The 12,110-nt window shown below is 42.8% G+C and overlaps 1 protein-coding gene across 1 annotated transcript in view; it reads right to left on the bottom strand.

Annotated features, from left to right (window-relative positions):
• GRK3 (G protein-coupled receptor kinase 3) overlaps positions 1-12,104 on the bottom strand; it is a 118,925-nt gene extending 106,821 nt beyond the window's left edge. Inside the window, exon 1 of the mRNA XM_019663948.1 lies at positions 11,931-12,104. Within this exon, the coding sequence (XP_019519493.1) occupies positions 11,931-12,043 (113 nt within the window). The 5' untranslated portion in view covers positions 12,044-12,104. The remainder of the gene's footprint in view (positions 1-11,930) is intronic.
• Between the last annotated feature and the right edge of the window lie 6 nt (positions 12,105-12,110).

Below are 12,110 nucleotides of genomic sequence, written 5' to 3'. Positions count from 1 at the left end.
CTTGTACTCACGTATCTCTTCGTTTCCAGTCAAAAATCTTAATTCTTGTTACCCAGCTGTATCAATGTAGTCTAGATCCGAAATAATTTCAAACTAACAATAACATTCGGACTTCTGAATGCATCTCTATTTATCCTTAAAAATATAGAGGACAATTCGGCATCCTCTAGCGACGCTGAAAATGTGCATGTTTTACTTACTTCTGGGGTCTATCCCACAGAATGACACACGTAGGCACAGGTACACAGGTAAGCACAGTCACTACAATGGGGCTTGTGATCGTAAACACAGGGTTAGGAAAATAATGGCTTTATGGGACATTGTGCAGCAATGCAAACGACTGCGATCCATCTATACATACATTCCTAACAAGGCACAGCTGACCACGTTACCACTAGCTGAGGAGGGTAAGATGTGAATGGGCTCATTAATGTGTTCTGACAAACAGAACTCCACCCCAGTATGATCTCAACGACCTTTCTGTGTAAAGGTTAAATACGCAACCCGTTTCATTAATTTTTCTATCACAGCTTAGAATGTACCACTAACAACACTACCAAGTGTAACATGAAAAATCCTTTATGTACCTAGATAACTGTCAAGTATGTTCAAACCAAATATACCCATTTACCTAGTGATAGGAAGAGGCAGGAATTTTAATTTTGTTTTTTGAGATAAGCATGCATGTGAAATTACAAAAAGATGTTTGGGGTAAGAAAATATTAAGAACCCTTCACATGTAGCTTTTTTCCATTTATAACACTGCCATCATTATTGATAACTCTTATTATTGAAATGAAATTGATGACATTTTATCTTTTAAGGAATTACCATATATTTATTATTAAATCAGTGTCTCCTGTGAAATTACAGGTAAGCTTCTGGAGCATCTAATCAGATCCCTGCAGTTGATAACCCGTATGGAAGGAAGACAATGCGTTTTCAAACGGTGTCAGTAATGTCTGAAAGTGACAATGTCCCCTACCCAAATCGAAGAATCTTTTTCTCTAAGATGACTTACATGGCAAGAGATAGTCTGTAAGTGTCTGTTAAAATGCACAGAATTTGGGGCTGGCCGAGTGGCGCGATGGTTAAGAACTCGCTTGGGATGCCAGAGGGCCCCGGTTCGGATCCCACATATAAGGGCCAGTGACACTGCCCTCCACAGCTAAGATGCTGAACAACAGCTCAACCTGGAGCTGGGCTGCTGTGAGTCGCCGGCGACGGCGCGGGCTGCAGTCCCTGTGGCAGTGGGTTGCCATGGGCTACTGTGTGTAGCCAGCAGCCAGCGTGAGCGGCCAGCAGCCGCAGTGAGCGGCCGTCCAGAAGCCGGCGACTGATCTGCCTCACCCGGGAAGAGCGCAATGATGGTGCCAACTTGGGCCAGTGAAGCAACGTCCTCCACAACTAGACTGAAGAACAAAACGACAGCAACTTGTCTGTTCCCCTTCCCCCAATTCCCCAGCACTGTTCCCATCCCCCCAATTCCCCAATAAAAATCTTTAAAAAATAAAAAATAAAAAATAAAATAAATAAAATAAAATAAAAAAATGCACAGAATTTGGACTGGAGCTCAACTGTGCCCTCTACTATCAATGGGACCTTGAGCAATTAGCTTCTCTCTGAACCTGAACTTCCTCCTCGTAAAATGGAGATGATGAGTATTGTGGAGCTGGTTCCAAGAATCTGAAAAGAAGGAAAAAGGCTTGTCCTCTGAGAATAAATAGTTTAAATAAGTACGTAACACAAAGGGCAGAGAAATGTCAAAGGCTCCGGGCTGGCTAGCCTTGGCTGTGGCTTCAGTGGCTCTATTACCAAGTCCAGGGGAGGCCTGCCCACCAGTGAGGACCGGAAACATGGAAATACGGAAAGACGCGTCATCACAGAAGCCACTCACTGTCGGAGAATTCACGTATTCCACATCTTAGCGTAAAGCCATCCCAGCTACTGGAGCTGATGAGCCAGAGGCCAGACCCTTCAGACCCATCTAGTCATGGGCTTGGGTCAGCTGTGTCACCTTCTGAAGGCTGCTCTACTTCCCAGGGGGCAACCTGCAGAACAGAATGCTCTGGTGACGTGGACTATGGGCAGCCAGGCTCCTGGGAGAATTAGTGTTGAGTGTAAAGTAGCAAATTTGACATTCTACTTGTAGTGTGGCTTTTCAGATAATCTACTACTGAGATGGTGCATTTTGGAGCACGGGAGCCTCTGGCTTCATGGAGTCTCAAAAGGGTCTTTAACTTTAACATGAGAACAACCAGCCTCTAGGGAGATTGACGTGAATTTCACTGTAAGACACAGAGATGTCACTACAGTGTGAAAATCTAGTTTCTGAGTCTGAAAGACTGAGGGCCACCCCAGGATCACAGGAAAGACACTAGTGTCTAAGGAGAGAGCCAGTTTTTCCCCCAAATAGACAAAATATGCCTCTGAATATCTCCCCATGGACATGCCTGCAGTAATTTCTTTTTCCTTTTTAAATTTGTACCTGCTCCAGAGGAGAGTTGGAAAAACTAAAAAGAATCAATACATGTAAAGCTATAAAGCACCATACATAAGTATTAGTGGGTTTTTTTGCTCTAAATTCAAATACATTGCATAAATATGAAATAAGTTATCAGAGGTGACTAGGTTTAAAAAGTTATATACACAGACAGATCTAAATGTTAAGTCCAATATGTTGATCTCGCATCATGATCATTTCATTTCAGTACTAATCCAAGTCATACCCCAATTCTGGAAAAAGTTTCCTAAGGGCAGGAGAGAGTTTGAACAGGGCAGAACCACTGCGGTACTTCAAGGGGCTTGCTTTTTCTGCCTGTGCTGCCATCATATATCCTACCCCACAGAGTCATGAGATAACCATAAGCCATAACGCTTAACCTGAAACTCTCATCTCATATGAAGAAATTTCCACCATTTACCTCCTTAAACTTTTCCAGGATGAAATGGCCAGAGAAAAATAAGCTTTTCTTATAGAGTAACATGAATTTTTAAAATAATAATAATTTGAAACACAAATCCCCATAAAGCAGGTCATTTTATTTAAAGGACATAAACACAGCAAGATACTAGCTGTTTTTCCACATGGAATTTAAAGAAATCCCTGACCACAAAAACTCTGTTTTGGTTTTTGTTTTGGTTTTTTTTTTGGGGGGGGGGGGCTCATTGACATAGTACTCTCTCATTCATTACTTAGAAATTGCTACTGTGCAGAAAATAACTTTCCCTTCCAGACCAATTCCAGTTGGAATGTTTTGAATAAATTATAAGCTTTCTTCCATTAACACTAAAAATGAAACAGAAGGAAGTAAGTCCTAAATGGAAAACAACACAAAGCCTTGACACTTTTTACTTACCGTTGTCATGACAAGAGTAAGTGCGTAGTTCCTTTCCCAGTTAGGGTGTCATTATAAGAAAAGAAATAGCAAATGTAGTTGAAAAAAGTGGGACCCATTAAAGATGTGTATTAAAGTTCCATGATCTTACCCATTAGGATTAGTTTCATTTCTAACTGGAGTATGACCCCCTCATCCCTACCAAACAGCAAAAGCCTTATATTTTTATTATAAAAGAAGATATTTCTACAATGTCGCCACAGCCTTAGACACTGACAATGTGAAATGAAAGTCTGCATCATTTAACAGCTGTGCGAGCGTCTTCCCGCATAACTTCTAGTTCATTTTAACTTAAACCCCTATCAAAAGCGATACAGATACAGAAAATTTGGAAGACATAACCTGAAAATATAACCGGAGCTATCTTTCTAGAGAAAACAATAAAGAGCAATGGGATGACTGAATTACAGAAAGCACAAATATGGAGGCCATGTTATTCAGGAAAATTGTGTTTCTGAAAATGAAGGAACTTGCTGCCTTCCCTAACTAATGAAGCTGTCAGTTTTTGAATATATGAAACATAAACCCTTAAATCCTCACAAGAAAATTTTTTCAGCACAATTAAAGCTCCCTTTCTTCCTAAGATATGTTTGTCCATAATTACCGAAGAATTACACCAAGCCTGGCAGGCACTTACTTAGCCCTCAGCAAACGGCAGTCGCTATCATCACGCAGATGTAGCCCATGCTTAGCTTCCAGATTCTGACTAGTGGAAACAGTATTCCCTTAATCAAACTGCTGTCATGAATTTTAAACCATGTGAGGAATCAAAAAGTTTCCCTCTAACAATGGAACTTTAGAGGAACTCACCCATACACTCGAAATAGGATTTAGGACTAGTTTTGCCATCACTAAATGAAATGATAGTAATTTTACAGGTCTCCTTTTAGTCTTTATAAATTTTAATATTCTTACTTAGCAGGCAATGTTCGGACTGAGGAGTGTAGATTCCACAGAGCAGTGTGCAGGCTTCAGCATGACATGAGGAATGACTAAAGGAACTGGGGATGGCTTCCTATAAAAGCCACGCAGGCCAGTGTAGCTGCCTTCAAATATATGAACATCTCTCACTTTTGAGAGGGATTAAACTTGTTTTGCACGAGCGCAAAAGGATGAGAAGAGATTGGACCACAGAATAGCTGGAGAGCTTTCTAACACCACCGAGCTTCCAAAGATGCTCCTCAAAGGTGAGCTGGCTGGATGCTAGTTAGAGCAGGAGGTCGCCGATCTAAAGCATGACGAGGTTGACTGGACGCCCTCCAAGGCCTTTTCAAACATGAGATGCTACAATGCTAAGCTCGTGACATGCCATGTGTTCATGTCTAAGGAGTACTAGAATGAATCACCTTATGCTCAATACACTGAAGCCAACTGCTTTTACATTATGATTTCTGGTTCATTTTACTGAAGCAAAGACCTCTAAAGCAGCAGTTCTCAACCTGTGGGTCGCGACCCCTTTGGGGGTAGAATGACCCTTTCACAGGGGTCGCCTAAGACCATCGGAAAACAAAAAGATACTTACATTATGATTCATAACAGTAGCAAAATTACAGTTATAGAGTAGCCATGAAAATAATTTGATGGTTGGGGGTCACCACAACATGAGGAACTGTATTAAGGGGTCGCGGCATTAGGAAGATTGAGAACCGCTGCTCTAGAGGATGAGCCAACTCTCTTAATTGCTTAGTTATTGGTATTAAACAGTGACATGCTTGTGGGCTCTCACATACTGAAGCCAACATAGCCCAGGGCCAGATGGATGGAAGGAAGGAAGGAAGGAAGGAAGGAAGGAAGGAAGGAAGGAAGGAAGGGAGGGAGGGAGGAACAGGGGGAGGGAGGGAATAAAGAATAAGAACTGAGGCATCATACTTGTATGTAGAAGGTTCTAGACACATAGCCACAACAGAGCTACAGGAAGAAAACTGAGAAGAAATCTGGGAAACTCACCTGCTCATGGGTCTAAGGGTCAACATTTGCCCTTCACTGTCCCATCAACAATTCAATTTTTCAGAAGTCCTGCCTCGCGAACCTGCGCCTCGAGCACATGGCACAAGGGTACTCGTGCAATTCTGCCATGTATCTGTTACTATTTTGTACTTTCTAAAGGTACTACATCTTGTGCTGCATATAATCCCAACAACTACCCACAGTGCAATTAGAAGAAAAATCATCTTTTAGTATTTCTCCCAATCATTTTCTCTTGAGCTATCTGTATTTGAAATTAGTGTTCTCTCCCATTTACGAATATACTGCATGAATAAAACACGCTCACAAGAGACTGAGATTTTAATTGAGACACTTTAGGCTCCGAAATGAATAGATCTCATATTGTACAGATGGGGAAATTGAATACAGAGAATTTAAGTGACTTCCTGAGGACCCGTGGCAAGTTTCCAGTGGAATCAAGTCCACATTTCCTGCTTCCTAATCTAGAACTTTCTCTTTTATTCTAGTATGGCATCCTGTAGTAGGGAGGGCACAGGAAAAATGAGGGGCCAGCGATGACAGCTGGCCTTCAGGCTCACTAAGGATGAAGGTCTGGCCTGGCTACTTTCATATCATCACTTTTTCCTGCTCCTGAGACCCTGAAAGAAGGAAATGACAGCAAACAAGAGCACAGGCCCAAGGCTGGGTCAAGGCTGACTGTTACAATCCACCAATCGCAAAATATATGAACTGCAAAAATAGCTTCCCTATAGCTCTAATGTGCTTTTTCTAGAATGTTCTATATAGAAAGCATATAAGCGTATTATATACGCTTATACTCCACACTGAAGGTGAAGCATCGATGACCCAAGAGAAGCACAATTTAGAAAAAAAACATTTATAGGACATGAGGCGCCAAAGTACTTCTCCACATTTTAGGCTCCTACAGCAATCAAAAAAGGCCCAGGGGTTCTAACTTCTTTTTAATCAATGATAAAAATAGAGATGAATAAAGAAGTGAGAAATAGTAGAAGCAGAGGCAGGTCCAGGACATCCAGCCTCATTAGCATGCAAATTACTTACCATACAAATGATTTAACAATAATAAAGTAAAAGTGGCCAGGTTAATCATTTTCATTCTCCATCGCCAATGTCCAGAGGAGGATAAGGCCAGACAAAACCATCATGCACACCGAATATATTTTCACCTGTAGCAGTCTTCAAATACATAGTGTTATTAACAAAGGAAGGTTATGTGAATGGAAAGTCATTTTTATTGCAACTAAAGCCAAAAATATTGTTTTATCCTTTTACATTTTTCCCAGAAATGCAGATTTCTGGGGGGTAAACTGAGCTGCCCTTTTTTCTAAATGGTAGAAGTATCGTTTGGCAGTGGGGCAGGGGGAGGGGGAGAGCGTGAAGTGGAGGGGGGGAGGCGGGCGGCGGGCAGGTGAGGCAGTCTATTATACAATTTCTCATTAACAACAGCAAGATTGCGCTTCTTGTTAAACAGAACAGGCATTTAACCCTCAAGCTCCTCATGGGAAATAAGGAACAAACTGCTTATTCACTTAGTCATAATTACTGCTTTTCGCAGGTCCCGGGGGTAATAGCTGCTCTCTATCAGTCTCTAAAAACAGTCCCGACTCTTCAAATACCGCACTAGCAGCAGATTGAGATGGCCCACAAAATGATTTTTCCCCAAACCAAGAGGTAGCGCTATTTCATCCATTCCTTGCAAGATATGGGGTGAAGGTGTTCATTATTCATTTTGGTGAGAAGGCACAGCAAGGTGTAAAGAACCTGGATGCAGGGAAACCTCGGCCAAGTTCAGCTGTCACCTGGGCAGAGTTCCTTAATCTCCCTGAGCACCTGCTCCTTCAGTAAAATGGGGCTGATGCTACGTACGTGATAACAGTGGAGAACAAATGCACTAATTCTGCAAACTGCCTGGCAGAGGGTAAGCTGTCAATAAGTGGTGGTTATTACATTGCTACTTCATGGAAGTTCAAGTTCTCGTTCCCTTGTCAAGGCTGTGAGGACCCCAGGTATGCTATTCTCTACGATTCTGCGTTTCCATCCACTGACTGATGAAGACCTAGACTTCCCTTATGCAAGCCTCAGCACCTAATCTGAAAGTTCCCATCCTTGTCCAAACAGACATTTGGCAAAGCCAAATTCCATGTCTGAGGTGATGCTTTCAAGGGGCCGTCTCTAAGAACACACTGCATAGAAAAGAGGGGACTGCCTCCACCTCAGAGATCTAAAGGGCTGGCGATTCAAAGCACTGCACGGTGCTTTCCTTGGGCAGATTCTCGATGCAAAATTGATTGCACTGGAACAGCTATTTCTAAGAAGTGACAGCTCCACGCAGCACTTACATCTTCAAGTCACTGGCACAAATTAACTTGAACCGAGAATGAAATACAACTGAAAAGTCAGAGCTAATTACATTTTGAATCCGTCCATACCTTAGTGAAAAGAAGCAAGAACACCACCACTGTTTTATACATATAAATACTCCCATCAACAATACAGAATACTTTCTTCCCGGAGGCTATTCTTTCTTTCAACATTGACTTTTCAGTTCAAAGTTAGGCTGGGGGCACAGCGAGTACAGACCAGGGAACCTTACAACCAAAACTGAGAAAAATAACGAAGTTTGGGAAATTACTGAAGAAACTCCATTTCCATGAAAGAAAACACTGAGCGACTTTTCAAGATCAATTATGTGTATATAGGTTTACAAATAGGAAGACACAAACTACCCTATTACTATGCATATTATGGCTAGGTAGTGCTTCAAAGGGAATAATTAACAAATTATGGTAAAATAATTAGCAAACATAAAGTGTTCTCTGAATACAGGATAATAAAAGCCATCTAAATGCTTGTCCACAGTTACATAGAGTCTTCAAGCAACTGCACTTAAAAGTAAACATCTTTCTTGGCTCAATTCTTTGTGTTATTTGCCACCAGACTTGAAGCCCCTTGAAGGCTTTGGTCAAGTTCCTCACACCATCCCCATGCCTGCCTGGCTCAGAGAAATGGCTTTACAGCCATGTGCTGAATTCACATAATAAACGGTACCACCAACGTCCTTAAGGACTAAGTGCTCCCAGGAAGTCAAACAGAATCTTTAAAAATACTGTTTTCAGAACTTCCTACCATAGTGTATGAATACTTGGAAAGGGCAAGCTTTGCAATTGATGATCCAAAATTGTCAGTGTCCCCGAAACAGAAATGACACTCCGGGGGAGAGATCAGTTTCGTGTTACTGAACCTCGCTCAACCATGTGTGAGTTCAAGTCAACCGAATTTCATTCTGTGTGAAAAAGGCTGAAAGAGTAATGAGCCTGAAGTAAAATGTGCCCTGATCACTCCAAGCCTTACCTAAGATGCTGACCCTCTGTAGGCGGCGGCTTATGAATCGGACCCTATTAAATGAAAGTATTTATTTTCTAACATGGCATAAAACAACTGGCACGCACGCCTGAATGCTCACGTTTTTAACTGGGCCTGCACAGTGAGTCCTTGGATCCGTTTACTCTTCCCAATAGACCCCATTATCAGCTTCATTAGCTCAACAAATGGTTCAGTAAAGGAAAGCAGCTACATAATTTGAACAAATAGCCAGCGTTTACACGATTTACACTCTGTTCGTAAGTTAATTGAATAATGTGTCAACATAACAAAATGGTTCCCTCTTGCTGTCTCAGACAAGTAAAATCTCCCCTGGGCAGAATGTTCCATTTTCCAAGATTCTCCCCAAATAGCAGGGGACCGCAGCCCCAGCCGTTTCATTTAAGTTAACTAGATATTGTTTAGTTCTGTTGCTTTTCTGTCAAAAACTGTGGAAAAGGCACAGTAACTAAAATAAGGAAGCCCACAGAACACTATAGTGACTTCAAATAATTGGCTGCAAATAAAAAGTTACTAGTGATAGATAGGCCAGTGCCAAGGTTTATGCTTCTCATTTAGATACTAAAAATACAAACCTAAACTTCTTTTTCAAGAATACCAAAGGCTGGTGATCACACGGATCACCCCCAAATGAAGCTAAAATAGGAACTCTCATTAGAAAACATTTGACCAGTAACCTTTACCAAAGTGTGAAATCACACTAGTCTTTTTGAGTCACTATTCTGAGGCATTTTCACATGAAATTAACTTTCCTACCATGCCTAGAAATCCCCTAACCTTCCATTCCCACCTCACCCCCTCCCCCAAAATAGAGCAGGTAGGCCACTAACTGCCATCCAGTGGTAGAAAAAAATTGCACAATGTTTTACCTGATAATCTCAAGGTAACAGAATCCTGAAACAGTACAAGGAGTGGCTGTTACTATTAAATGGTCACATTACAAAACTGAAGCCAAAGCCTTTGAGATAAATACAAAACAAGTTAGAATCCCTGGAGGAGGTTCCAATGGCCTAATTCAAGAGTCTATCTAAAAAAAAGCAACAGAATAACAATTACTAAACAGCTCTTTGCTAAAATTACTCTCCTGTTGATATTTCTCATTTCTAAAATGTCGTAAGAAATATGCTCACACTGATTCTGCTTTGAAAGAAAAAAGCATTACTAAAGAATCCCACCAAAAACAAAGGCATTTAATACAAGGAAGTAAATACTCTCAGCACATAATATGTCTGTAAGAGGGCCACTAAAAAAGCAGAAGTCACATTAAGTTCGAAACACCAAGAAAAAAAATGAACAGAAGTTCCTAATTTTAATGATATTATATCACTCTCACACACTCACACACACACACACACACACACACACACACACAAACTGCACAAGTTAAGATTTGATTTTTATATATAGAAACTATATAGTTGGGGCTCCCTGCCCTTTAGGAAGAGTAGGAAAGGCAGGAGAAAAATGAATTAAGCATTTTATACCACATTTAGAGAAATGTAGTGGTTTTTTTTAATGAAATTCATTTGAGGGCTTGATTTGAGGGTTCTTGTTTTACTTAATTTGCCATTTGCCAGAAATTTTAAACAGTGCTGATTTTTCAAGGAGCATCAGCATGTTAAAGTCTGGACCAGGAGTGTCAAGTTCACATTACTCCAAAAAGTCTGCACTCTTCCCTGATTTTCAGTGCTTGGCATTGCTTATCAAAGAGCTCTCCCTGCAACCAACAACATGCATGGACTAAGAAGGGCCAGCAAGCCAAAAATATCTAGCAAGCACGTATTCATTTACACAATCTGGCTTTTCACAACAAGTAACTCAAAGGGGCTGATATTTTCATTATGGTAGGGCTTGGGCTCTTAAATGGACTTGTAAAAACAATCTGATGATCACTTAGCATCAAAAGAAAGATTTTTTTTTCTTATGTCAAGAGAACACTGAAGCAATCTTAGGTGTATGACACTTGAAGGAATGACGCTTTCCAATGGAGAATAGATTTGGTGTCGATTCTGATATTTTACAAAATTGCATGTCTTCAAAGTCACCATACAGAAGATGCCTTTTTTTTTTTCCACCAAGAGCTAAATTTTTGTCAAGGAGCCACAGTCGCTGTACAACTCATGATGGTGTTAATCAGGAAAGAAGCGGGGTGGGACGGGGAGACCCAACCCTAATGCTTTCATGCACTATTAGAAAACCACTATTAATCTGATGAACGATATCTTCTGGGCTCGTACTAAGGATGTGAACTAGTGAAGTCTTTTACTAGCTCATCAATAAGAAATCACTTTCGAGACAAAAGTACAACTTGGTATGAACCTCACCGAGCCCCATGCCAATTTCATGGGGCCCGTCTCTGGTCACTTAAACAACAAATTCCTGTCTGCAATCACCATTCGATGTGCATTTTTCAGTGAATCCTTTTTCAATCTTTTAACAAAGTGCCACCAAGAGATCAGCAAGTCGAAGGAAGCAGCTCAGGTGACACACTCAGTACCAAAAAGAAAACTGCGTGGGTCACAACCTACTCATTACCGCCTGGGGACACAAAGAGGAAAGGAAAGAAGGGTAGGAAGCTCACTAGACTAGTGAACCTCAAGGGGAGTATGCACTGAAAACTGCAGTTTAAGTACCTGGGACAAAAGGCAATACGCCTGCACTCCCCAGCTAAGGAGTCCAGAGGGAGCTGAGCAGATGGAGTTGGAAAGGGGGACAGCAGGAGCCAGGGAAGGGACGACCAGGATGGAGGACAAGGGAATGGCAGGCATGAGGCAGGGACAGGGCAGGAGACAGCCACAGCAGGACAGGGAGCAACGCAAGGATAAGGCTAGGATGGACAGGGATGGGGCTGGACTGAGACAGGGATGGGACAGAAGGGGGCGACAGGTATGGAGCTGGTCCAGCGAAGTCACAGCCACATGCCACCAGCCCCTCGCTGGGGTGCTCGCCGCGCGCAGGGCACTTTGCGGCGCTCTCTCCCCGAGTGCTCGCAGCAGCTACCGCGCACGCTACCCCATTCCAGAGGCAGGAACGGCGAGGCCGACCCCGCAGCGCCGACTCCCCGAGGTCGCCGGCCCCGGGGCTGCAACGACGGAGCACCCGACCCTCCCGGACGCAGGGGGTCGCTGGCGGCCGCGGGGGGCGGCGGCGCGAGGGGGCGGCGCGGGCCCGGGAAGCCGGTACCTGGGCTCCGGCAGGACGATCCTCTTGCTGGCGCGGGCGGCGGGGGTCGCCTTGCTCTTCTCCATCGCCATCAGGTAGCTGACATCGGCCAGAACGGCCTCTAGGTCCGCCATGTTGGCGAGCGGCAGTGGCGGCGGCGGCGGTGGCTCCTCGGGACCCGGACGGGACGCGCTCCCGCCG

This window comes from Hipposideros armiger, unplaced genomic scaffold, assembly GCF_001890085.2.
Source record: "Hipposideros armiger isolate ML-2016 unplaced genomic scaffold, ASM189008v1 scaffold_411, whole genome shotgun sequence".
NCBI classification, from domain to species: Eukaryota; Metazoa; Chordata; class Mammalia; order Chiroptera; family Hipposideridae; genus Hipposideros; species Hipposideros armiger.
The sequence above is the reverse complement of the archived record's forward strand: the minus strand, read 5'-3'. Positions and strand labels throughout refer to the sequence as shown.